General features: G+C 46.6%; 1 protein-coding gene across 7 annotated transcripts in view; it reads right to left on the reverse strand.

Annotated features, from left to right (window-relative positions):
- Window positions 1–27,725, reverse strand: part of DGLUCY (D-glutamate cyclase) — a 162,575-nt gene that overhangs the window by 102,074 nt on the left and 32,776 nt on the right. Inside the window, exons 1-2 of one of the 7 annotated variants that reach the window (XM_050799064.1) lie at window positions 5,368–5,575; window positions 3,203–3,340 (exon numbers count right to left, since the gene is read on the reverse strand). The exons of 3 other annotated variants lie outside the window; for them this stretch is intronic. In XM_050799064.1, the coding sequence (XP_050655021.1) occupies window positions 3,203–3,269 (67 nt within the window). In that variant the 5' untranslated portion in view covers window positions 3,270–3,340; window positions 5,368–5,575. Of the gene's footprint in view, window positions 1–3,202; window positions 3,341–4,651; window positions 5,094–5,117; window positions 5,576–27,725 lie in introns of those variants that run through there. 3 more of the 7 variants (XM_050799066.1, XM_050799067.1, XM_050799068.1) reach the window with 3 other exon arrangements.

Consider the following 27,725-nt stretch of genomic DNA (forward strand, 5'->3'; position numbering starts at 1 on the left):
AGGGAACATGAGTGAAAGGATATGTACAACTCTGAGTTACATCATTCAGAAGGGAGCTGTTTGCCCTCTGATTCCTTCCCTCTTCCCACTACAGGCAGGAACAGAAGGTGAAGGTGATGTTGAGTCAGTTTCGACTATGCAGAAAAGGAGCAACAAGATGGAGGAACCTGGGTTCCTGAATGACCCTGTGGAACAGAGTTGGTTGCCTGTCCTGGACTGACCATCTACCTCTTAGCTATTATGTGAAAGAGGAAAAATTTTCTCTCCTTTTTGAGCAAATGTATTTTGGGATTGTTTTTACAATTTAGCCTGTACCCTAAGTAATACAGAGTGTCTCCCAAAGGTACAGATAATAATAATTTTAGTAGTAGTAGTATAATTGAAAAAAAATTTTTTTTAACTTTTTAGGGAGACTTTTTAGGGTCTCACTATGTTGCCCAGGCTGGTTTCGAACTCCTGAGCTCAAGCAATCCTCCTGCTTTGGCCTCACAAAGTGCTGGGATTACAGGCATGAGCTACCGTGCCTGTCCCCACTGATAGGAATATTTCTTGAAAGTATAAACCAAAAGTAAAATTCTAAGCCCTTCAACCAATTGAATGAACCCCCTTTCAGCCAAGGGCATTCCAAAGAAACCTGAAAAACTAGTCCAGGCCATGATGGGAGGGGAATGGCTGAACATGCCTCATTATACCCCCTCCACTGGGGAGTTTAGATACAACTGACCAGCATTAACATTAAAACAGAGATTTTTTTTTTTTTTTTTTTTTTTTGAGACGGAGTCTCGCTCTGTCGCCCAGGCTGGAGTGCAGTGGCGCGATCTCAGCTCACTGCAAGCTCCGCCTCCCGGGTTCACGCCATTCTCCTGCCTCAGCCTCCCGAGTAGCTGGGACTACAGGCGCTGCCACCACGCCCGGCTAGTTTTTTGTATTTTTAGTAGAGACGGGGTTTCACCGTGTTAGCCAGGATGGTCTCGATCTCCTGACCTCGTGATCCGCCCACCTCGGCCTCCCAAAGTGCTGGGATTACAGGCGTGAGCCACCGCGCCCGGCCTAAAACAGAGATTTTAAGTCTGACAAAAGAGACTCTTTGTAGCCATAAGATACCAAATTCCAACCTGACTCTATCAAATGACAGATAAAGGAGGAAATCAAAATATCTTACCCCTAAATATGTTTCTTCACCATATTTTGAAACTGCTTTCTGCATCTGTAAAGAATCTGTTAACATAACTAGCTCTTTCCCCTTCTAAGTCCTCCCACCCTGAAGAGAGTAATGGAGTCTGGCACCTTTTAAGGTCTGATAAGAGAGGTTTACCTGTAATCCCAATACTTCAGGAGGCTGAAGCGAGTGGATCACTTGAGGTCAGGAGTTTGAGACCAGTGTGGCCAACATAGTGAACCCCCGTCTCTACTAAAAATCTAAAAATACAAAAAATTAGCCAGGCGTGGATGGGGGGGCGGGTGGCGTCTGTAATCCCAGCTACTTGGGAGACTGAAGGAGGTGAATCGCTTGAATCCCAGGAGGCGGAGGGTGCAGTGAGCCAAGATCATCCCACCGTACTCCAGCCCGGGTGACAGAGTGAGACTCCATCTCAAAAAAAAAAAAAGGGAGATTTACCATCCATTCTCTCTGAAGCCTGCAAGCTTCATCTATATAACAAGAACCTTGGCCCTTGGCTTCCACAACCCCTTTCATCTTAAATCCAAGTGTTTCTTCCTGCTAACTTCAACTTTAAGCAAAGCTTAACTCTTTTAACTAATTGCTCATCAGGAAATCTTTGAATCTACCTATGACCTGAACACCTCAATTCTGGATTGAATTAACCAAACCAATGTGTACCTCACATGTATTGATGGATGTCTGTGTCTTCCTAAACTGCATAAAACCAAGCTGTATCCCAACCATCGTAGGCACATGTTCTCAGGACCTCCTGGGTCCTCATGTTTGGCTCAGAATAAGTCTCTTCAAATATTTTACAGAGTTTGGCCCTTTTTTTTTTTTTTTTGTCAACAAAAGCTTACTCTGTGCCAGGCACTGTTCTAAACACTTTTCATGTACTATGTCATTTAATCCATACAACACTCCCTAGATGAGGGCTGTTATCCCTATTTTACAGAAAAGGAAGCACAGGAAGATTCAGTACTTTGCCTAAAGACTCACAGGTATTGAGTGGCCAAACCAGCAGTCAAGTCCAAGTGTCAGAGGCTTTCGAACCAGAGCCACTCCACCTTGAATAAGGGATGGGTAAAATAAGGCTGAGACTTACTGGGCTGCATTCCCAGGAACTTAGGCATTCCTAGTCACAGGATGAGATAGGAGATAGGCACAAGATACAGGTCACAAAGACCCTGCTGATAAAACACTATGCAGTAAAGAAACCAGCCAAAACCAAGATAGCAATGAAAGTGACCTCTGGTCGTCCTCACTGCTTATTATACACTAACCATAATGCATTAGCAGGCAAAAGACACTCCCACCAACACCAGGACAGTTTACAAATGCCATGGCAACGTCTGGAAATTACCCTATATTGTATAAAGAGGGGAGAAACCCTCAGTTCCAGGAATTGCCCACCCCTTTCCTGGAACACTCATGAGTAATCCATCCCTTGTTTAGCATATAATCAATAAATAACTATAAGTATACTCAGTCAAGCAACCCATGCCACTGTTCTACCTATGGAGGAGCCATTCTTTTTTTTTTTTTTTGAAATGGAGTCTCACTCTGTCGCCAGGCTGGAGTGCAGTGGGGCGATTTCGGCTCACTGCAAGCTCTGCCTCCCAGGTTCAAGTGATTCTCCTGCCTCAGCCTCCCAAGTAGCTGGGATTACAGGTACACGCCACCACACCCAGCTAATTTTTGTATTTTTAGTAGAGACAGGGTTTTACTATGTTGGCCAGGATGGTCTTGATCTCCTAACCTTGTGATCTGCCTGCCTTGGCCTCCCAAAGTGCTGGGATTACAGACATGAGCCACTGTGCCCGGCCTATTCCTTTACTTTCTTAATAAACTTGCTTTCACTTCCACTTTACTATGAACTTGCCCCCAATTTCTTCTTGCACAAGGTCCAAGAACTCTCTTGGGGTCTGGTTTGGGGCCCCTTTCTGGTAACACAAGTATTCTGGATTGAGATCATATTTTCAGTCACTATGCTTTTCAAAGCATAACTTTTTATAGTTCCACACAGTCAAAAAGACACACCTTGGTCTTCCAGAGAGCTGTGCCTGAAGGTGAACCTCAACATTACTGAAGGACCAAGGGCAGTCATTTAGTTTCTCTACAATTCTGTTTCCTCCAAGACAGCATGAGGAGATCCAAACTACAGACTTCATGGAGCTTCTGGAAGGATAAAACAAATTCAAGTCTGTTTAAGAAATGCTGTAACATGTGGCATAAATGAAATATTGCCTTAAGGCAGGTTGGAAAATCCTTAAACCCAAAATAAGAAAATAAACTTTTTTTTTTTTTAATGCAAATACCCTCTAGCAACTTGGCAGATCGCCTGGAAAGGCTGAGAAATCTGTCAAGGAGAGGGTTGGTTTTGTGTATCTGTCATGCTCCACTGAAAAAGGGAGGTATTAATTGAAATTAATTGAAAGAGCTTATACCTGTGCACTTGGACGAGAATCATTATTATCAAACCAGGAGTAGCAGCAATCTGCATTGCCCACAGGAACCGCACAGGCACAGAAGTTTTGGGGTGGGTCAAGGAATGCAAAGCTCAGAGTGCAGGAGAGGTGGGGACTTTGGCAAACCAGCAGCTCCAGCGCCAGCTGCCCTGCGGAAACGTGAGTCCATTCTTTCACACGCGTACAATTTCCCAAATTTCAAAGAGTCCTCACACTTACAAATAAAACATGTCAGGGGCCACCAGTTGGCCTCCAGGGATCCAGCCCTCAGCTGGAAGTGATATCTGACTCTTTTAAGATGCTTCCTGGCCAGGTGTGGTGGCTCACGCCTGTAATCCCAGCACTTTGGGAGGCCAGGCTGGGTGGATGGCTTGAGATCAGCCTGGTTAACATGGCAAAACCCTGTCTCTACTAAAACTACAAAAATTAGCCAGACCTGGTGGCACGTGCCTGTAGTCCCTGCTACTTGGGAGGCTGAGGCAGGAGAATAGCTTGAACCCAGGAGACAGAGGTTGCAGTGAGCTGAGATCACACCACTGCACACCAGCCTGGGCGACATAAAGACTCCGTCTCAAAATGAAGGGGGGAAAAAAAAAGATGCTTCCTCATAATTATGTACAAGCCACAGTTTAGCCTTCTTTCAGTTAACTCCACCCTGCCCTGCCCTTCCCACCCATCGCCTCCTTCCCCTTCCTGCTTCCTCAACTTCACTCCACCCCTCCAGTGAAGCCAGCTTTCCTTCTTCCTACTCCCGGCCTCTCCTTTCCTTCTTTTTAGCTCATACTCGGTTACCTTTAAAGCACAAAGCAGCTCTCCTCCCCTGCGTGCCAATCAATGCCAACATTCTTCCTGCCAACGTAATCTCAACCTGCTGCCCTCCTCCAGCACTGGGATAATTTTTGCAATTTAGTGTGGTTCTTATGAAGGAAGGTGGGTTATAGCCAGCTCTCGATCTCCCATAGTAAAAGAAGACAGAGGGGAAGTACAGATAATCCTACAGAAGAGACCCCCACAAAGTCACCTGGCTCTGCCTTTAGCCTTGGGTGGGTACACAGGTCCAAAGCACACCACTGCAGTCCCCTGTGCCATGTTGGTGTTGATGCTCCCAGAGGAGGCTGAGATGAGCTAACCAGTGGCCTGGAGAAAGACTTGGAGAGGATTTACAGAATTCTGCCTCCAGCCAACGCGGGGGTGACCAGCCTGGCTGCTACCTCACAGCCATCATTCACTCCTCAAAACAGGGAGGGACTTTTGGGCCCTGCAGGTATCCACGAAGCTCTGGCCAGTGTGCCTGCAGCATCCCGGAACCCCTTCCCCAACTGCCCCCTCGATTAGCTTTGTCACCTCATCCCCAGCAAGCCTGTGGCTAAAAGGCAGTTTCAGTTTTACTTTCTCTGCCTTCACGTGACCTGGGAGTTCTCAAGGGCAGTGACAAGGACTGAAAGGGCCTTGCAGGAGAGAGAACAGAGGAGAAACACTGCCAATACCTGATGTGTTCTGTCCATCCTCAGGTGCTATCTGACTTGAGCCAAGCCTTGATTTTTCAAGGAGAGGAACAGTTGGGCCTCAGTGGAGAATTTCAGGGAATTTTCTGCCTTGCTCACTGGTTTTGCCCTGCCATTGTCCTGCGGTGGGCTCCCAGAATACCCTTGGGCTTCTTAGGTGGGGTGGGGCAAGGTGGATGTCGCCTGGGGCAGAAGGAGGGACTGTGCCGTGCTCTGTTCCCTTCTGACTTACTGTTTGTTTGGGGCGTCTGGACGAGGGCTACAAACAGTTCTTCTCTTTGTTTCCACGGCCTTGCAGAATGTGTGCTTCCCTCAAAAGGGCATAAAGGCCCCCTTTCTTCTGCTCGCCCGCGCCATGGGGGGTTGTTCTGCAGGACTCGGGTCTACAAGCTGGGGCCAGCCCTAAGCGCTGACTATGGCAGCTCCATCCGCTCCCACAGCCTGAGCTCACGTGGCCCATGCAGCAGCATGCTCTCCTTGGCAGCCCGCCCGCCCCAGTTCTTAAAGCTGCAGAGCTGCTGGCAGCTGGCTGGTTCCTGCAAGCCCAGTTCTCCCTGCAAGAGTTAACTTGCTCTCCCTGCGTCAACAGAGGCATAATTTTGAAAAATCCTGATGGCTGGGTCACAGCCCCAGAAATGCAGATGTAATTGATCTACAGGTGTATGGCCTGGGCACTAAGGATTTTTGAAATCCCTCAAGTGATTCCAATGTGCAGCCGATCTGGCGAATCGCCATCTGTGCTGTTCAAACTTTAGTGTGCACTGGGATCACTAGGGGATCCTGAAGTGCAGGCTTGATCCAGAAGATCTGGGGTCAGGCAGAGATTCTGCATTTCTAAAAAGCTCCCACAAGACACAGCTGCTGGTCCGTGGGCCACACTGTGAATAGCAAGGGTGATGCTTTGAGCTTGGATCTGCATGCTGCCACCCACGTTTAGAGGTCTTGGTAAGTTTCTAGGCCTGTTTCCTCCTCACTTATCTTGCTTGGCTGCTCTGAGGATTGACTGAGATAATAAGCATTATGCACTAGAACAGCATCAGCACTTAGAAAGTGCTCAAAAGATGTTGACTATGACCATGATTTTCTCCTGATCTGTTTTTCTCCTGCTTCAAAGCCATCAGGACTTACCTTTGGACCCAGTACAACTGACCCTTGGACAACGTGGAACGCTGAACCTCGTGCAGTCACAAATTCATGTATAACTTTTGCTGTTGTTATTTTGACACAGAGTCTTGCTCTGTCACTCAGGCTGGAGTGCAGTGGCACGATCTCGGCTCACTGCAACCTCTGCCTCCCGGGTTCAAGCGATTCTTCTGCCTCAGCCTCCCGAGTAGCTGGGACTACAGGTGTACGCCACCACGCCCAGCTAATTTTTGTATTTTTTAGTAGAGACGGGGTTTCACCATACTGACCAGGCTGCTCTCGAACACCTGCCCTTGTGATCCACCTGCTTCAGCCTCCCAAAGTGCTGGGATTACAGGCATGAGCCACCGCACCAGGCCAATTTTTTTTTTTTTTTTTGAGATGGAGTCTCACTCTGTCGCCCAGGCTGGAGTGCAGTGGCGCAATCTTGGCTCACTGCAACCTCTGCCTCCCAGGTTCACACCATCCTCCTGCCTCAGCTTCCTGTGTAGCTGGGACTATAGGCGCCCGCCACCACGCCTGGCTAATTTTTTGTATTTTTAGTAGAGGTGGGTTTTCACCTTATTAGCCAGGATGGTCTTGATCTCCTAACCTCGTGATCCGCCCACCTTGGCCTCCCAAAGTGCTGGGATTACAGGTGTGAGCCACCGTGCCCGGCCTATTTTTTTTTAATTTGTTTATTTTGGTTTTGTTTTTTTTGTTTTTGCTTCTTTTTCTCTTTTGTTATTATGTATCTTGTTCTTTTTTATTTTTTTTAAGTAAGTGTTCAATAATGTTGGAATGAGTGAGTGAGTGAATGAATAAATGAACGGGTTAAAGTGAAAAGTGAAAGGTGTCTTTTATTATAGAATCAAAAACCCCATGTCATGCAGCCTCACCCACCCAGGATGCCATCTCTGACCTGCTGGACCCTCAGGCATCGCTCTGCAAAGGTCCCTAATGACCACAGCTACCCATCGTGTGTGTTCTCCAGCCCCAGCTTTCCTGCAGAGCCCTGCGTCTAAGTTGCTCTGTTTGGTGTCATGTTTCCAGAGAATGAAATAGAATTAATCAAAAGGTAGTTGTTAAATTGATGCCAGGCTCACAAAGGAGAGAGATCCCATCTGTTATGTTAAACTTTTTCTTTCTTTTTTTTTTTTTGAGACAGAGTTTCGCTGTTGTTGCCCAGGCTGGAGTGCAGTGGTGCAATGTCGGCTCACTGCAACCTTCGCTTCCCGGGTTCAAGTGATTCTCCTGCCTCAGCCTCCCGAGTAGCTGGGATTACAGGCGTATGCCACCACACCCAGCTAATTTTGCATTTTCTTTTTTTTTCTTTTTTTTTTTTTTTAAGTAGAGGTTTCTCCATGTTGGTCAGGCTGGTCTCGAACTCCCAACCTCAGGTGATTCTCCTGCCTCAGCCTCCCGAGTAGCTGGGATTACAGGCAAACGCCACCACATCCGGCTAATTTTGCCTTTTTTTTTTTTAAGTAGAGGTTTCTCCATGTTGGTCAGGCTGGTCTCGAACTCCCGACCTCAGGTGATCTGCCTGCCTCAGCCTCCCAAAGTGCTGGGATTACAGACGTGAGCCACTGCGCCAGGCCATGTTAAGCTTTATTAGACAAGAGTCAAAAGGTGGAAAAAATTTGTGTCCAACAGATGAGTAGGTAAACAACATGTGATACATACATACAGTGGAATACAATTCAGCCATGAAAAGGAATGAAATTCCTATACATGCTACAACATGGATGAAACTTGAAGGCTGTATGGTCTGAATGTTTGTATTCCTCCAAACTTCATACATCGACATTTATATGTTGAGCCCTAATGATGGCATTGAGGCCCCAAAGAACTGCCTTGTTTCTTCCACCTTGTGAGGACACAGTCAGAAGGCATCATCTATGAATCAGAAAGTAGGCCCTCGCTAAGATCTGAGAGTGATAGCCTAGTAAGTTTTAAAAAATATAAATAAAGGCCGGGCGCAGTGACTCACGCCTGTAATCCCAGCACTTTGGGAGGCCAAGGAGGGCGGATCACAAGGTCAAGAGATTGAGACCATCCTGCCCAATGTGGTGAAACCCCATCTCTACTAAAAATACAAAAATTAGCTGGGTGTGGTAGTGTGCACTTGTAATCTCAGATACTTGGGAGGATGAGGCAGGAAAATCACTTGAACCCGGAAGGCAGAGGTTGCAGTGAGCCGAGATGGTACCACTGCACTCCAGCCTGGCCACAGAGTGAGACTCCGTCTGAAAAAAAAAAAATAAATATATATATACACACACACACACACACACACACACACACACACACACACATATATAAAGAAAAATAAAAAGAAAATGGGCCCTCGCCAAACATGTTACCTACTGGCACCTTGATCCTGAACTTCCCAATCTCCAGAACAGTGAGAAATAAATTTCTGTTGTTTATAAGCCACTCTATTAATGGTATTTTATTCTAGCAGCCTTAACAGACTAAGACAAAACATCAAGCCAAGTGAAATCAGCCAGACACACACACAAATTGTATGAGCTCACTTATATGAAGTACCTGGAGTTAGGCAAATTCATAGAGACAAAAGTAGAATGGCAGTTACCAAGGGTTGGCAGAAGGAGAACGAGGAGTTACTACTGTTTAATGGCTACAGAGTTTCTGTTTGAAATGAAAAAGTCCTGGAGATGGATAGTAATGATGGTGGCATACCATTGTGAATGTACTTAATGCCACCAAATTTTACACTTAAAAATGATTGAATTTTACATTATGCATATTTTACTACAATGAAAAAACTTGATTAGGAACCCAAACTATTGGCCAGGCACAGTGGCTCATAATCTCAAAACTTTAGGAGGTTGAGGCAGGCGGATGGCTTGAGGTCAGATCAGCGGTTCGAGACCAGCCTGGTCAACAAGGAGACCCCTCGTCTCTACTAAAAACACAAAAATTATCCGGGCATGGTGGCGGGCGCCTGTACTCCCAGCTACTAGGGAGGCTGAGGCAGGAGAATCGCTTGAACCCTGGAGGTGGAGGCTGCAGTGAGCTGAGATTGCACCACTGCACTCAAGCCTGGGTGACAGAGCGAAAATTGTATCCATAAAAAAAAAAAAAAAAAAAAAAGACAGAAAGAAAGAAAATGAAACCAAGCAGAGCTTGGAGGATTCCTTGAAACCAAGGAGGGCTTGCAACATGCCCTAGCCTTTCCTTTTCCATTTTTTCTTAAGGCTTAAAGATGAGATGCAGAGCCTCAGAAGGTTAAACTGTGTGTATGGCCAGAGGTGCAAGGAATGCCAAATATTAATATTTACAGTTGGTTTCTTCAGTGGGTGAGATCCAGGCAAAATTGCTCAGGAAGAGAAATATTACAATATTCAGCTGGTGTTCACAGTGTGCTTGGGAAGAGAAGCAATTGCTTGTGTCAAAAGAATGTAGAAAGTATAATCAAGCTATTGTTTGCAATTGCTTAGCTAAAATGAGGCCCCCTCCAGGGGGAAAAAAAAAAAGAAATTAAACCTAGGTAACAATTGTATGCCAAGTAATCGTAGTTATTTAAAAGTTCAAAAAGAGAAGGCAATTGAAGGGATTCAGTGAGCTGATAGAAACAGGAACTCAAGATGTTTTTCCCAAAGAGGTTCCTCAACTTGAATTAGATATGAAGCCTCCAGACATGGTCGGCTCTGAAAATGGGGAATATTGTGGACTGAATGTTTATATCCCCTCCAAATTCCTGTGTTGAAGCTCTAACCCACAATGTGATGGGTTCTGGAGATGGGCTTTGGGAGGGAGTCAGGGTTACATGAGCTCATGAGCGTGAGGCCCTGGTCTTCTGGGATCGGTACCTTTAGAGACCCCAGAGATCTTCCTTTCTCTCTTTCTCTGCCCTGTGAGCACACAGTGATAAGGTGGCCATCTGGGAGCCAGGAAGAGGAGCCTCATCAGAACCCAACTACCTACTTTCTGATCCACTTCTGCCTCAGGGAATTACCGGTATGTTCCCTGCAGCCTGCAGCCACTAACTACCGCTGATGAAAACGTTGATCTAGGACCAAAAAGCCTGGGGCAGGGAGGGTTTCCTGTGACCTGCTCATAAATCATACTGTCTTCATGGTGCCTGGTGGCACCCAGCCAGCCACTCCCCTCAACAGTGCCAGGCCCTCACTAGCTGGAATTTCTTGAAAGGTGAAGCAACTGGTCCCCTGTCCTAGGAACACAGTGGCTCTTGAGTCCATGCTGCTATTGGAGCAGAGGAAAGTCATGGTCCCTGTTGGAACGGAGCCCACACAACGGGGAGACTCCATACGCACAACTAGGCTTCAGTGCAAGGGTTCCAGGGTTTGCTGAGTTTTCAAAAGTACATTTCTCAGCCACAAATAATACCATTGTCACGGTAGCACTTCCTGTTTTGCACAAGTCAGTCATAATAAAAACAGAAAGAGGCACGAGGCCCGCATTCATTATGTCTGTTCAGTCGTTTGGGAAATGATGAATTTTAGGGGTGGTTTAGAGGCAGGCAAAGACCCACGAAAGGCAAGGAGCAGCCAGTTTTCCTTCCCACACCTCCTGTTCCTATACCGTGGGCCTGGAGCATCACAATCCATTTCCTGACAGGTCCTTGCTCTCTGGTCCCTTTCCTCATCCTCCACACTGCTTCTAGACCAATCGTCCCCGAAGGATATTTTGGTTACATCATTTATTTGCTCAAGATCCTTCAAGGGGCTGGGAACGGTGGCTCATGCCTGTAAATCCCAGCACTTTGGGAGGCCAAGGTGGATAGATCCCCTGAGGTCAGGAGTTCGAGACCAGCCTGGCCATCATGATGAAACCTCGTCTCTACTAAAAATACAAAAATTAGCCGGGCATGATGGCACACGCCTGTAGTCCCAACTACTAGGGAGGCTGAGGCAGGAGGATCCCTTGAACCTGAGAGGTGAAGTTGCAGTGAGCCAATATCATGCCACTGCATTTCAGCCTGGGCAACAGAGCAAAACTCCATCTCACACAAAAAAAAAAAAAAAAAAAAAAAAAAAAAAAAATTCTTCAAGGGCCTTTCCAGTGACCACAGAGTCAAGTCTAAAGACTTAGACGGCCCTCCTCTAGGGACTGTGAACTTATCGACACAGACTCTGCTCCCAGGGCTAAAACTAGGATGAAACTGGTGCAAAGTTTAAGGGAGCACCAAACAACTCAGTAACCAATAAGAATGCTAATTTTTTAAAAATCAAAGTTAACGAAAAAATTCCACGATGAACACAATACCAAACTTTTAAACAAGGACAGGGTCTGACCCTACACTTGTACGCTCGGCTCCCGCCTGGCCCTATTGCTTCCTCACTGAGCTAATCAGCCAATCAATCGACTCCTTGTTTCCAGAACCATGCAGACACTTCCACCTGCACACATTTGCTCCTACTGCCTTCTCCCCCAGCACCCCCCAGAAGACCAACCCCACTCCTCTGCTCACCAAAGCCTTTTTCTCTCCCAGCTCTCATCTGCGTCACAAACCCTTCCCTTTGCTTTCGCTTCTCTGAGCTCCTCTCATTCTTATTGCCTTTCAAGGGCTTCAGGCTTCCTTGGCAGCAGCACCTGGCAAGCACAAGCCTCACTCCCTGATCTCCTTCACATCTTTGCTCCACGGCCACATCCTCAGTGAGGCCTGGCCTGGCGCCCTCCATAAAGTAGCTCCCTGTCTCGTGTCTCCCACCCCCACCAGCTCCTCATCCCTCTGGACCTGCTTTAGTTTTCACAGCACTTATCGCCATCTGATACACCATTCCATTGTTTTCTCTCTAGCTAGTCTCCGTCTCCCTGCGCTGGAATCTAAGCTTCACAAGAGCAGGTCTTCATGTCTGCCTGTTCATGGCTGAGTTCCAGAGCCTCCAACAGAGCCTGACACATGGCACAGAGTCAGTAAACACGTGTCAAACAGAATCTCTTCACACTCACTCTCAGCTGCAATCTCAATATATCAAGCAGATAAATGAAGGGTTTTTATTTTTTTATGTTTTTTGAGATGGAGTCTCACTCTGTTGCCCAGGCTGGAGTGTAGTGGTGCGATCTCAGCTCACTGCAACCTCTGCCTCCTGGGTTCAAGCGATTTCTCCTGCCTCAGCCTCCCAAGCATCTGGGATTACAGGTGTGAGCCACCACCCCGGCTAATTTTTGTATTTTTAGTAGAGACAGGGTTTCACCACATTGGCCAGGCTGGTCTCGAACTCCTGACCTCAGATGATCCACCCACCTCAGCTTCCCAAAGTGCTGGGATTACAGGTGTGAGCCACCACACCTAGTCAAAAGAAGGGTTTTCAGTTAGTATGAAATAAGACACAAGAACATATAAGAATAGTGTATGTTCAAATGTATATGATTACTTAGAAAGGCAGCCAAATGAAATGTTTTAGCTTGCTTGTACATAAACATTTGAAAATTGATGCTATGGACACTTGTGGACATTCAGGCACCATCTCCTAGCATCCTCATTTCACTCTAAATTTGCATTTTTCTTTGCACAAACTCAAGAGAACCTTGATTCACTCAGATAAGCAATTGCAAATTGTAACTGTGTAAAAACCAAAACTTTAAACGTAAACGGGTGAATTTTATGGCATGTGGATTATATCTCAATAACGCTGTCAAAAATAGTTCCTCTTGCAACTTTTATCTGGGTGAATCAAGATTTTCCTTTATTTTATAGAGAGGGAAGCAGACACTTCATTACAGCCTGGACAAAAATCTATTAACCTGAAACAGAACTTAATGTGTTGATGATCTCCACTGTTTTGAAATTTCGCCTTCAATATATTCATAAGTGAGGTATTTTTTTTTGAGACAGAGTCTCGCTTTGTTGCCCAGGCTGGAGTGCTGTGGCACATCTCTGCTCACTGTAACCTCCACCTTCCGGGTTCAAGGATTCTCATGCCTCAGCCTCCCGAGTAACTGGGATTACAGGTGCACACCACCATGCCTGGCTAATTTTTGTATTTTTAGTAGGGACGGGGTTTCACTGTGTTGGCCAGGCTGGTCTCAAACTCCAACCTCAGGTGATCTGCCCACCTTGGCCTCCCAAAGGGCTGAGATTATAGGCATGAGCTACTATGCCTGGCCAAAGTTAGTTTTTTAAACTACAGTTTTAAAATATAGTTACGTGCCATATAATGACAATTCAGTTAATGCCAGACTGTATATACAACAGTGGTCCCATAAGTTTTTTTGTTGAGGGGAGGGGATAGAGTTTCTCTCTTGTTGCCCAGGCTGGAGTGCAATGGCAGATCTTGGCTCACTGCAACCTCCACCTCCCGGGTTCAAGTGATTCTCCTGCCTCAGCCTCCCAAGCAGCTGGGACTACAGGCGCACGCCACCACGCCCGGCTAATTTTTATATTTTTAGTAGAAACAGGGTTTCACCATGTTGGCCAGGCTGGTCTCGAACTCCTGACCTCAGGTGATCCATCCGCCTCAGCCTCCCAAAGTGTTGGGATTACAGGCGTAAGCCATCGCGCCCGGCCCTGTAAGGTTATAATGCCATATTTTTACTGTAGCTTTTCTAGGTTTAGACATGTTTAGGTACACAAATGCTTACCATTGTGTTACGATTGCTTACAGTAGTCAGTGTCACATGCTGTATGGGTTTGTGGCCCAGGAGTAATAGGCCATATCATATAGCCTAGATGTGTAGTAGCCTATGCCACCCAGGTTTGTGTAAGCAAAGTCTATGACATTTGCACAATGAGGAAATTTCCTAATGATGCATTTCTCAGAACTTATCCTTGTTAAGTCATGTCTGACTGTAGTTTAAAATATACTTTAAAACAGAAATTGGAATTTAAGAGTTTGAGGACGCCCCTTGAAGCATCTCTGAAGAATGAGTTTCATAGAATACTATTTGGCAACTACTGGTCTTTTAATAATTGGGCACCTATTATAGCTGCCTGACTTTTCCACATATTCCTCTATGTTGCTCTCCTGTTTATTCACCACGAGCAAGCTCTCTGGAGCAGAAATCCTGCTTTGCACCTCAGGAAAAAAACTTAGTACCAGGCCTGGCACAGGGCTCATGGTCAGCCAGTGGTTTGCTGTTGCTGCCATTTCATTGAAATTGAATTAAACACCTATCTCGATGTGATCTGGTGAGTCCTCAGCACCTGTTCTTGAGTTGTCTGGTGAAAAGTAAAACGGTAGTGCATTTTTTTTTCTTTATTTTTTTTTTTTGGTGAGATGGAGTCTCACTCTGTCACCCAGGCTGGAGTGCCGTGGTGCGATTTCGGCTCACTACAACCTTTGCCTCCCAGGTTCAAGCAATTCTCCTGCCTCAGCCTCCTAAGTAGCAGGGATTACAGGCATGCACCACCAGCTACTTTTTGTATTTTTAGTAGAGATGGGGTTTCAACATGTTGGCCAGGCTGGTCTCGAACTCCTGACCTTAAGAGATCCTCCCACCTCAGCCTCCCAAAGTGCTGGGATTATAGGCATGAGCTACCACGCCCAGCCAATAACGCAATTTTTATGTAATAGAAGTTATAAATAAAAATAACAGCTAATACGAATTAAACTCTGTGTCATAAGATGTACTTGGATTCCTCATTCAGTTATCACAACTCTATGCAGTAAGTGCTGTTATACCCTCATTTCACCGAAGAAAAAACTAAGGCTACCAGATCACAGGGGAGAAATTATGGCTATAGACAACAGCGGGGAAGCTGAGAGCTGGGACTCCAACCAGACAGTCTAACTCCAGAGCCAGCTTAGAAATGATCTGAAGTCACTGGACAGGCCAATTTGGAAGACAGAGGAAAGAGAAATTCGAGAGCCCAGGACAGAGTCAGGCAGAGGAGGAACCTGCAAAGGAACGGCCACTAGATAGGAGGAAAACCAGGAGAGAGAAGTGTCATGGAAACCAAGAGAGATGAGCTGGGTGTGATGAGTGTGGAAAGCCGTTTCTCGGACTTGGCGTCATGGACGCTCTTGGTAACCTTGACAAGAGCAGCCCCTACATCCAGGTTTCTCAATTGCAATACTACTGACATTTGGGGCCAGATAATTCCATGTCGCGGGGGGCTGTCCTATGCATTGTAGATGTTCAGCAGTATCTCTGGCTTCTGCTCACTTGATGCTGGTAGCCAACACCCTTCCCCAGTCGCAACAATAAAGAATGTTCTCAAACATTGCCAAATGTCCCTAGGTTCTCAAACACTGCCAGATGCCCCCAGGTACAAAATCATCCCAGGTTGAGCACTACTGCTCTGTAGAATGGTGGGTGGAAGCCAAATTGGAGTAGGCAGAGGAGGGAATGGGAGGCGAGGGAGAGGAGAAAGCCTGCACAGACATGCGCAGAAGTGAGAGCTGGGGGTGGGGGAGGAGCCAAGGGAATGTTCCAAAACTTTCATGTATGTATGTGTATATATATATATATATATATATGTGCGTGTGTGTTTCATATATGTGTTTGTGTGTGTGTGTGTTTATATATATGATGAGAGATAGCAGAGAAGGGCTGTAGGTTGATGGCAATGACACAGGAGAGAGTGAACGTTTGCTGATTTGCTGATGAAGAGGAGAGATATATAAAGAGAGAAAGAGAGAAACAGCAGGTGTGAATTTCTGGGGTAGGCAACAAGAAATGGGATCCAGACTACAAGTTGCAGGATTTGCCTTTGCAGGAGTAGAGACATTTGCTCTGGTATAAGAGAAGCAAGAGAGGCCTTATGCAGAAGTAGATGTAGGAAGGCGTGTGTATTTGGTGATGGGGAGAGGAGGGAGCTCCCATCTGTTGGCTTCTATTTTCCCAGCCAAGCCTGCGACAGGGTCATCGGCAGAGCTGGGATGGAGACGGAGGAGGAGGGAGGAAAAGGCACAGAATACTTATCTTGGAGTGCAGCAAAGCAGGCTAAAAGGAGAAGGGGGAAGGATTGCTAGGCCGTGTTGATAGCCCATTTGCAGTCTGAGACCAGGAATTTGAAATGAGGCCAGCCCATGTGGTGTGAGAATTTTCTCCGGCAACTTCATCTGCTCTGGGAGCAGTATGGAGTGCGTGGATGAAGCTGGGTGACTGGCAGCAGCTCCCAGGCAGCCTACAGGAGCAGGGTCCTCATTAAGGACCAATCATTAAGTTGCTCTCCCTTGGGCCTGAGAGACACATGGGGGTATCTTTGCACTTTCAAGATCAAGAATGGGGGGGTGGCCGGGCGCGGTGGCTCAAGCCTGTAATCCCAGCACTTTGGGAGGCCGAGACGGGCGGATCACGAGGTCAGGAGATCGAGACCATCCTGGCTAACACGGTGAAACCCCGTCTCTACTAAAAAGTACAAAAAACTAGCCGGGCGAGGTGGCGAGCGCCTGTAGTCCCAGCTACTCGGGAGGCTGAGCCAGGAGAATGGCGTAAACCCGGGAGGCGGAGCTTGCTGTGAGCAGAGATCCAGCCACCGCACTCCAGCCTGGGTGACAGAGCGAGACTCCGTCTCAAAAAAAAAAAAAAAAAAAAAAAATGGAGGGGGTGCCGAGTAGGGTGGCTCACACCTGTAATCCCAGCACATTGGGAGGCTGAGGCAGGTGGATCATTTGAGGTCAGGAGTTCGAGACCAGCCTTGCCAACATGGTGAAATTCCATCTCTACTAAAAATACAAAAATTAGCCAGTCGTGATGGGGGGCACCTGCAATCCCAGCTACTTGGGAGGCTGAGGCAGGAGAATTGCTTGAACCTGGGAGGCGGAGGTTGCATTGAGCTGAGATCACGCCACTGCTGGGTGATAGAGTGAGACTCAGTCTCAAAAAAAAAAAAAAAAAAAAAAAAAAAAAATGGGCCGGGCGCGGTGGCTCAAGCCTGTAATCCCAGCACTTTGGGAGGCCAAGACGGGCGGATCACGAGCTCAGGAGATCGAGACCATCCTGGCTAACATAGTGAAACCCCATCTCTACTAAAAAATACAAAAAACTAGCCGGGCAAGGTGGCCGGCGCCTGTAGTCCCAGCTACTCGGGAGGCTGAGGCAGGAGAATGGCGTAAACCCGGGAGGCGGAGTTTGCAGTGAGCTGAGATCCGGCCACTGCACTCCAGCGTGGGCGACAGACCGAGACTCTGTCTCAAAAAAAAAAAAAAAAAAAAAAAACCCACATACACACACACAAACTGGAGGGGGTCCCAGCAGCATCCTCCCATCCCCAGAAGCAGATGCACAAATCTGCTAGACCACATGCAATTCCCCATATCCATGCCCTGTAGAGCCTGTGAGCCCCTACTTTACCCTAACAAGAAGAAAACCAAAGTCTGCTGACATTCCACAGTCTCTCAGCGGACACCACTGCTCCTCTGCCATTCACACCTGCCTCTACCCCCAATGCCACTTTCCTTTTGGCTCCCATGGACAGTTCCAGGGCGGCGGGGGGAGGGCAGGGCAGCAGGTATGAGCAATGAGTCCAGGTAGAAATCAATGTACAAAATTCTAGATATTATTATCTGCTCGTCTTAAAACGAGGGAAGTTCACTACTAGACACAAGACAAAAGGACACTTTCTCGAGAAGGATTTAAATTCACCCTAATACTGGACTTCATCCATCGCCTCACAGAGAACTTAACAGTAAGACATTCCAGAAGCCTTGAACAATGATCACTTCACTGGAGCCAGAAAGTCAAATCAGAAAATCTCTGGGGATTTATTTTTTAAAACTATATTCACTTATTTAATATTTTTATAGTTTTTAATTAATTAATTACTTTTTTTTTTTTGAGACAGAGTCTCACTCTGTCACCCAGGCTGGAGTGCAGTGGTGCTATCGTGGCTCACTGCAATCTTCGCCTCCCAGGTTCACGCCATTCTTCTGCCTCAGCCTCCCGAGTAGCTGGGACTACAGGCGCCCACCACCACGCCTGGCTAATTTTTTTGTACTTTTAGTAGAAATGGGGTTTCACCATGTTAGCCAGGATGATCCACCTGCCTCGGCCTCCCAAAGTGCTGGGATTACAGGCATGAGCCACCATGCCCAGCCAGTTTTAAATTTATTGATACATAATAGATATACATATTTCTGAGGCACATGTGATAATTTGATACATTCATATAATCAAATCAAGGTAACTGGGATATCTATCACCTTAAACATTTATCTTTCCTCTATGCTAGGAACATGTGAATTATTCTCTTCTGACTATTTTGAAATATACAATAAGGCCAGGCATAGTGGTTCACGGCTCTAATTCCAACACTTTGGGAGGCCAAGGTGGGAGGATTGCTTGAGCCCAGGAGTTTGAGACCAGCCTGAGCAAGATAGTAAGATCCCATCTCTAAAAAAATAAAAAATTAGCCGGACATGGTGGCACACACCTGTGGTTCCAGCCACTTGAGAGGCTGATACGGGAGGATCGCTTGAGGCTGCAGTGAACTGTGATCGTGCCACTGCATTCCAGCCTGGGTAACAAAGCAAGAGCCTGTCCTCCCCAGAAAGAAATGTACAATAGATTGATGTTAACATAGTTACCCCATTGATCTATCAAATATCTGATGATTTACTTTGACTCAACTCAAGAATGCGTCCATAAGCCAATTTTATGATTTGTGTGGCATTTGGAACATCCCTGAAGTGTTAGGATGTGGCCCAGCAGCACAGGAGTGCATGACTTCCAATGTCCTGGTGGAAACGTCCTATCATTGTAAGGGCATCAGGGATGCTTGCTTTCTGAGCATCTCCACAGTGTGGCTGCTGGCCAGGCTATCGCCGAGAGGTGGCCTAACCTCACAGTGGCTCTCAAATGAAGTGAGAAAGGCAAATATCACATGATTCCACTTACATAAGGTTTCTTAAAGAGTAAAATTTAGATAATCCAGTAGTAGAATGATGGTTGCTAGGGGTCAGGGAGGTGGCTGAGGGTGAAGAGTGGGCTCCTAACCCAGGAGCATGAAGTTTCCGTTAAGCAAGATGAATAAGCTATAGAATCTTCTGCCCAGCATTGTACCTATAGCCATAGCCAACAATGATGTTAACACAGTTACCTCACTGATCTATCAAATATCTTTATTGATACCCATAAAACTTTGTTAAGAGGATAGATTTCATGCTAAATGTTCTTACCACAATAAAATAATTTTTTTTTTTTTTGAGATGGAGTCTCGCTCTGTTGCCCAGGCTGGGGTGCAGCAGCATGATCTCGGCTCACTGCAACCTCTGCCTCCTGAGTTCAAGAGAGTCTCCTACTTCAGCCTCCCGTGTAGCTGGGACTATAGGTGTGCGCCACCATGCTAATTTTTGTATTTTCAGTAGAGACGGGTTTTCACCATGTTGGCCAGGCTGGTCTTGAACTCCTGGGCTTGAGATCCACTTGCCTTGGCTTCCCAAAGTGCTGGGATTACAGGCATAAGCCACAGTGCCTGGCCAAAATAAAATTGGTAAAAAAAGAATTCACTGGAGAGCTTGTTAAAACGCAGATTCCTGGACACCACTCCCAGAGTTCTTGATTCAGCAGGCCTGGGGGTAAGGCCCAAGAATTAGCATTTCTCAGCTTCCGGGGAGGCTGGTGCTGCTGGTCTGGGGACCACACCTTATTACCACAGTGGAAGAAGATGGGATGCTGTCAGGTTGGAGTTTGAATTCCAGCCTCATCCAGCCTTGCAAGCTCGAGCAAGAAATGTCAATGCTCACCTAAAATGGGAATCAGAGTATGGTATACCTTGAGAAGCTGTTTTGGAAATCAGAGAGAAGTCATGTTAAGTCCAAGGTCCTAAGTAGGTACCCAGTAAAAGAAAGCAGTTGCTATTTTTATCACCATTTTAACACACCTCCACAACTCACAGCTGTTTGGATTAGGCATTCAAGACAAGCATTGACTTAGCCTCAAAAGTCGTGAGGAGGTTACTGAATTGGTAATCTCTCCACCCTCTCTTCCTCCTCTTCTGAACACCCAGGCACCAAAATAGCCCCTAACACCCACCAATGCACTGCCAGCGATGACATTTCTAAGCGGAGGAGATAACTGATCACTTTCAAATTTTGTAATATTTTAAGTACATTATCTTTAAAATCTGGGTCAGGATGAATATTGAACTTGGGCTCATCAAATGTTAGAGCTGAGAGGAAACTTCGAAACCATCTAATTTTCTTTTCTTTTTTTTTTTTTGAGACGGAGTTTAGCTCTTGTTGCCCAGGTTGGAGTGTAATGGCGCAATCTTGGCTCACCGCAACCTACTGCCTCCCGGGTTCAAGTGATTCTCCTGCCTCAGCCTCCTAAGTAGCTGGGATTACAGGCATGTGCCACCATGCCCGGCTAATTTTGTAGAAACCATCTCATTTTCTAGCTAAAGGCGAGGATGTCGAAGGTGAGGAAACTGAGACCTAAGGAGGGGTAGCAACTTGCCCAAGGTGGCACAGCGAGTCCAAGGGCAAGGGCAGACCTGGAAATCACGTGTGCTGCCTGCTGGCCCTGGTTTAGACTTTCATGGCCTGACTCTCAGCCCAACTGACCCAAAATGCTATGGTTTCCTAAATAAAACTGCAGATCTCCTGGGTTGGTGGGGATACCCAGAACTGAGTAGGAATAATTCTCATTCTAAGGCAATGGTGATATTCCCCTAAGGGAACAGATCAGAATCTCTAAGAAAAGAAGGCAGATTTTTATGCTTATCAGCGAAGGGCCTTTTTTTTTTTTTTTTTTTTTTTTTTTTTTTTTTTTTTTTTTGGAGACTGGGTCTCTGTCGCCTAGGCTGGAGTACAGTGGTGCAATCGCAGCTCACTGCAGCCTTGACCTCCCGGGCTTGAACAATCCTCCCACTTCGGCCTCTCCAGTAGCTGGGACTACACGTGCATGCCCCTATGCCCGGCTAATTTTTGTATTTTTAGTAGAGACAGGGTTTCACCATGTTGGCCAGGCTGGTCTCAAGCTCCTGAGCTCAAGTGATCTGCCTGCCTCAGCCTCCCAAAGTGCTGGGATTACAGGCATGAGTCACCATGCCTGGCCAGTGAAGGGCATTTGTTTAAAAGTGTTTGGAAACTCTGACCCCACACCATGTGACCTCCTTTGTTAAATTGCTATTCTCTTCAGTAGGTTAGGAGGTAGTCCCATTTGCTGGCCTTAATTCTTCTAAAGCTACCTCCTGCATCAGGCAGCCTCCTTTCTTCTGCTCTTCATCTTCTCTCATTCTCCTTACACCGTACCCCAAATGCAGAGAGAGCTTGCTCTGTGCCCACAGCAGAATAGACATCTTTTACCTTTACCTAACTCATAAAGATAAATAAGCTAAAGACCTAAATACATTACATTTTCTTTTATTCCATTATTTTCCACTATTCAATCAGCCAATATTTATAGAAGCCTGTTACTTGCTAAGCATTCATTAACTGTCACTGTGCTTACAAGGAAAGTCCCTTACTCTCATTCCACAAATATGTACTGAGTGTACCCAGGATGTGCTGGCCATGGGCCACATGGGTTATTCAATGATCAACAAGGTAACACAATCCCGTCCTCATAGAGTATCCAGTCTGCCTTCTAAGAAATGACATCTTTTTGGCAAGAGGACAGGCCTGCAGCAGTGGTCAGGATGAGGCAGGTACTCATCCTGAGGCTGGAGATGGCTCACACAAGCTTATAGGAGCTGAGTGTTAAATTTTCGGGAAGTTTGTGAGCCAGTTGTTAAATACAGCCATTATTAGAAATTGAATCATATAAACATAATTTAATAAATTATATTAAAAAACAAAGGTAATACACACTCAAAGCTCATCACCTCCTAATTATTTTTTATTTTTGAGACAGAGTCTCACTCTGTCACCCAGGCTGGAGTGTAGTGGCGCCATCACAGCTCACTACAGCCTTGACCTCAAGTTCAAGCAATCCTCCCGCCTCAGCCTCCTGAGTAGCTGGGACTTACAGATGCGCACCACCATGCTTGGCTAATTTTTGGTTGTTTTGGAGATGAGGTCCCACCATGTTGCTCAGGCTGGTCTCGAACTCCCAGGCTCATGTGATCCTCCTGCCTCAGCCTTCTGAAGGGCTGGGATTATAGGCATGAGCTATGAACTATGGTGCCTAGCCACTTCCTAATCATTTTCTGATGCTTTACTATCATGTCTGCTCTTGGGGCCCTTTACATCTATACGGTAGAAATGCTACATAATGGTGGCCTGTGGGGCATTTCCTAGCTCTGCATTCAGTGCCATCAGGTTAACAGCTTGATGTTGGCTGTAGTGGGGAATATTTATATTATAAACATTGGCAAACGCTACACACTAGGATTTTTTTTTCTTTTTCTTCCAGAAAGCTGGTTGTTAAACACTTACTAAAACACCACTGGATACAAGTGACATCATACAAGGTAGGAAGAGTCAAATGAGTAATCAACATTTGGAGGAAGAGGCAAAATTAGCTGGGCATGGTGGCGCACGCCTGTAATCCCAGCTACTAGGGAGGTTGAAGCAGGAGAATTGCTTGAACCCGGGAGGTGGAGGTTGCAGTGAGCCAGGATCACGCCACTGCACTCCAGCCTGGGCAAAAAGAGTGAAACTCTGTCTCAAAAAAAAGGGTTGGGGGGGGTCCTTGAATGCCAAGTAGAGAGAGATGGGGTGAAGGTGAGGGTGGGCAAGCTGTCTACAAGGCTGCCTTGTGGGGACTGTCTGTGTTGAATTATTTTTGGAGGGAAACATGAGGCTTAGCAAATAGCTTTATTGAGATGTAATTCTCAAACATACACAATTCACCTATTTAAAGGGTGTAACTCAATAATTTTTTGCGTATTCAGGAGCTTTGCAACCTCACCACAATTTTAAAACATGTTCTTTGTTTTTTTGTTTTTGTTTTTTGAGACAGTGTCTTGCTCTGTCACCCAAGCTGGAGTCCAGTGAGGCAATCACAGTTCACTGCAACCTCCACCTCCTGCCCTTAAGCAACCCTCTCACCTCAGCCTCCCAAGTAGCTGGGACCACAGGCACGTGCCATACCCAGCTAATTTTCATATTTTTTCGGTAGAGACAGGGTTTCACCATATTACCCAGGCTGGTCTTGAACTCTTGGACTCAAGCAATCCTCCTGCTTTGAACTCCTAAAGTGCTGGGATTACAGGTGTGAGCCACTGTCCCCAGCCTTAAACTTTTCATCACTCCAAAAGAAACTCCCAGACCTGTTAGCAGTCACTCCCCATTTACGACAATCTCTTTTTTTCCCCAGCCGAAGGCAACCACCAATCTATTTTCTGCTTCTATAGATTTAAGGCTTTTTTTTAAGCTGACACAGAAATCTGAAATTGTATGAGTTAATCTTGGAGAGTGTTTCATGGGCAGCACGCCCTGTGCCAACCCAGCAATTTCTCCAATTTTCCCAGTGCGAGCTCAGTAAAACTGCCTTCTGACCACAGCTGACTCACTCCCTCTCAGTAGGCCAACTTGTTCTCTCCCCTGGGAAGGATCAAGGGAGAAAAGTTCCTACAGGTGAGCTGAGTGATCAGCCTCAGGCTGAAGGTACAAGCTGAAACCTTGGTAGGTGCAGAAGTCGGAGGAATAAGCCGGGGGGCGGGGGGCGGGGGGCGGGTGGGTGGGCAGGGGAAGGCGCTCAGCTGAACATGGGCCTGAGTGCGAGTGTGGACCCAGATACTCTAAGGGCAGAGAAGCCTCTCTGGAGAACTGTGCTGTGGTCAGTCCCCAGGCACTTTCAAGAAAAGTCACAACCTGTATGGCTATACAAACTGCTCCATCCGTCACGGACTTGGCCCCAGGAGGAGTCATCAGTGAGAGGGTCTCACTCCCCAATTTTCAATAATGCATCTCCCTACTGGTTCTTCCTTCCCACCCCTGGCCCCGAGATGGAGTCTCACTCTGTCGCCCAGGCTGCAGTGCAGTGGCACAATCTCGGCTCACTGCAACCTCCGCCTCCCAGCTTTAAGTGATTCTCCTGCCTCAGCCTCCCAAGTAGCTGGGATTACAGCTGTGCACCACCACACCTGGCTAATTTTTGTATTTTTAGTACAAACGGGGTTTTACTATGTTGGCCAGGCTGGTCTCGAACTCCTGACCTCAGATGATCTGCCTGTCTCAGCCTCCCAAAGTGCTGGGATTACAGGCGTGAGCCACCATGCCCAGCCTCCCTACTGGTTCAATTGGCCACTTGTGCAATATAAAGTGAGGGGATGACAAAGACCCCCACCTGTCTCAAAACATTTCTACTACCAAATACTAGCATCTGAAATCCTTGTCATTCCTTTGAGTTATACATTATCCCCAGAGGCCATGGGTGAAATTGATGTAGGGGATTGGAATGTGGTGGAAGGGCACCTGGCTCAGGGTCAGCAAGACTTTACCTTGGAAAGCAGGGGCTGGACTTTGCATGCGGTGGGACCCTGAAGATGTGAGCTTTGGATTGAGGCAGTGATGGTTCTAGGTGATAAAGATATAGAAGATGTGTTTTGGGGAAAGGTGGGCCCAGACAGAAAGCTGGGGAGGGAGGGATGGGCCAACGCAGTGGGCCACTGAAAAGGTGTATAAAGGAGAGCCGCCATTTTTTTCACCACGCTATTTGCAGTCTTCTTCCACTCCATCTTTCTCTCTTCCCAACCCACACTATAAATAATTGCAAGTCTTTGTTCTTTGCCTTAGGAATAGCTTCTCCAGCTGTTGCCACACATTTCTGAACTGAATAAAGCATCTCTTTTGAAATCCACAAAAGAAACAGATTGAACTATGGTGTATTCTTTTTAAGAGGCTTGACTCTACTAGGAAAAAAAAGCTCCCTTACCAAAGAAAGAACATGGAGTACATGTCATAGTCACTTGCCTTCACGTGTAATGAGGCAGTGACAAGCACCCTTAGTCTCCTTAGCCACTGGCCTTGTGGCAGGAAGAGAGCCAGGCAAGCACAGGGCACAGGCAGAGTGGCAGCCTCTGCCGACCCTGAGAACCAGCCTCCTCCTCCCTCCTGGTGCCCCTAGGAATCAGCATATCCCAACCACGACTCCTGGAAGCTCTTCAGGAACAGGTGGACTAATTTCTCAGCAATAGTCACTGTTTTTGTGATATAACAGAAAGCGGTTCTAGAAAGCAGGACCGCCAAGGAAGGACATCTGCTCTGTTGCTGCTGAGAAGAAAAGCAAGTGGGCACATGGTCTGCTTTCAGGGGCAAATGAACTGGGGGGCTGGGGGAATTTCTCATGGGTGCTGTCCCATGACCAGAGAAGATGGCTAGAGTTTTGTGTAGCTAGGAGAGATGACCGGCTGCTGGAGGGCAGCTGCTGCTTTAGATCACCCATGCCTGGACTCAGAGTGAGCAGGTTCCATTCATCAGTGTGTTGGATCCTTTTACAAAGTGGTATATCCTTTATATAGATGCCCACACAGGCTGATGACAGCCCTGTCTCATGAGATCATGGCTTGAGTTCTCACTCCAGGCCTGAAGACTTTTTTTTTTTTTTTTTTTTTTTTTGAGACGGAGTCTCGCTCTGTCGCCCAGGCTGGAGTGCAGTGGCCGGATCTCAGCTCACTGCAAGCTCCGCCTCCCGGGTTCCCGCCATTCTCCTGCCTCAGCCTCCCGGGTAGCTGGGACTACAGGCGCACGCCACCTCACCCGGCTAGTTTTTTGTCTTTTTTGGTAGAGACGGGGTTTCACCGTGTTAGCCAGGATGGTCTCGATCTCCTGACCTCGTGATCCACCCGTCTCGGCCTCCCAAAGTGCTGGGATTACAGGCTTGAGCCACCGCGCCCAGCCTTTTTTTTTTTTTTTTGAGACGGAGTTTTGCTCTTGTCGCCCAGGCTGCAACAGCGAGATCTCGGCTCACTGCAACCTTCGCTTCCTGGGTTCAAGTGATTATTCTGCCTCAGCCTCCTGAGTAGCTGGGATTACAGGTGCCCATCACCACACCCAGCTAATTTCTGTATTTTTAATAGAGACGGGGTTTCACCATGTTGGCCAGACTCATCTCGAACTCCTGACCTCAGCCTCCCAAAGTGCTGGGATTACAGGCGTGAGCCACTGTACCCAGCCCAGGCCTGAAGACATTCTGAAGCACTCCCACCTGTGTCTCCCAGCTTCTGTCTGCATGGTCACCCCTGCCTCTGGGATCCTGTTTCCACATGGGCTGTAGTTGCTCTTTTTTTATTTTTATTTTTTGAGATGGAGTCTTGCTCTGTTGCCCAGGCTAGAGTGCAGTGGTGTGATCTCGGCTCACTGCAACCTCCACCTCCCGGGTTCAAGTGATTCTCCTGCCTCAGCCTCCTGAGTAGCTGGGATTATAGGCACCTGCCACCACGCCCAGCTAATTTTTGTATTTTTAGTAGAGACGGGGTTTCACCATATTGGCCAGGCTGGTCTTGAACTCCTGACCTCACGATCCACCCACCTTGGCCTCTCAATTGCTGGGATTACAGGTGTGAGCCACCGCGCCCGGCCTGTAGTTGCTCTTCTTGACTTTTGTTGTAAATTGTGGTAAAATGCACATAACATAAAATGTACTCGTTTTCAAGTGTACAATTTAGTGGTATTAAGTATCTGCATAGTGTTGTGCAACTATCAGCACCATCTAGTTCCAGAACTTTCCATCACCCCACATGGAAACCCTACACACCTGTTAAGCAGTCACTTCTAGTTCCCCAGACCCAGTCCCTGCAACCACTGATCTGCCTCCTCCCTCTATGGCTTCACCTGTTTGCAACATTTCATGTAAATGGAACCATACAAGATGTGGCCTTTTGTGACTGGCTTCTTTCACTCAGCATAATGGTTTTCTGTTGGTTTTTTTGTTGCTCTGTCACCCAGCCTGGAGTGCAATGGCTCGATCTCAGCCTACTGTAACCTCTGCCTCCTGGGTTCAAGCAATCCTCATGCCTCAGCTTCCCAAGAAGCTAGGATTATAGGCATGTACCGCCACAACTGGCTCATTTTTGTATTTTTAGTAGAGATAGGGTTTTGTCATGTTGGCCAGGCTGGTCTCAAACTCCTGGTCTCAAGCAATCCACCCACCTTCACCTCAAGCAATCTACCCACTTTGGCTTCCCAAAGCATTGGGATTACAGGCATGAACATCATGCCCAGCTAGCATAATGTTTTGAGGTTCATTCCTATTGTAGCATGGATCAGTCTTCAATTCCTTTTTATAGCTAGATAATATTCCATTTCATGGATCTACCACATTTCGTTTTTCTGCTGGTGCTGTTTTGTACCTCATCTATCCAAATACAAAACTTGGCCCTTTCCATTTCCACAATGACCCCTGCTCACAGTTTCCTCATGGGGATAATGATACTTCATCGTTATCCTGTAAGGGTTACGTAATACACAGCAGGTAAAGTGACAAAAGCACCTAGCAACTAGTGCTCAATAATATATTATTAATTATTATATCATCATTATAGTCATTATGCAATCATTATGATCATATAAATTCCTCTAACCTCTCGTTTTCTGTTGTATCTATTCATTTGTTTCACAAAATATCTTTTTTTTTTTTTTTTTTTTTTTTTTTTTTTTTTTTTTTTTAGACTGAGTCTCACTCTATGGCCGAGGCTGGAGTGCA

Source organism: Macaca thibetana, chromosome 7 (genome assembly GCF_024542745.1).
Source record: "Macaca thibetana thibetana isolate TM-01 chromosome 7, ASM2454274v1, whole genome shotgun sequence".
NCBI classification, from domain to species: Eukaryota; Metazoa; Chordata; class Mammalia; order Primates; family Cercopithecidae; genus Macaca; species Macaca thibetana.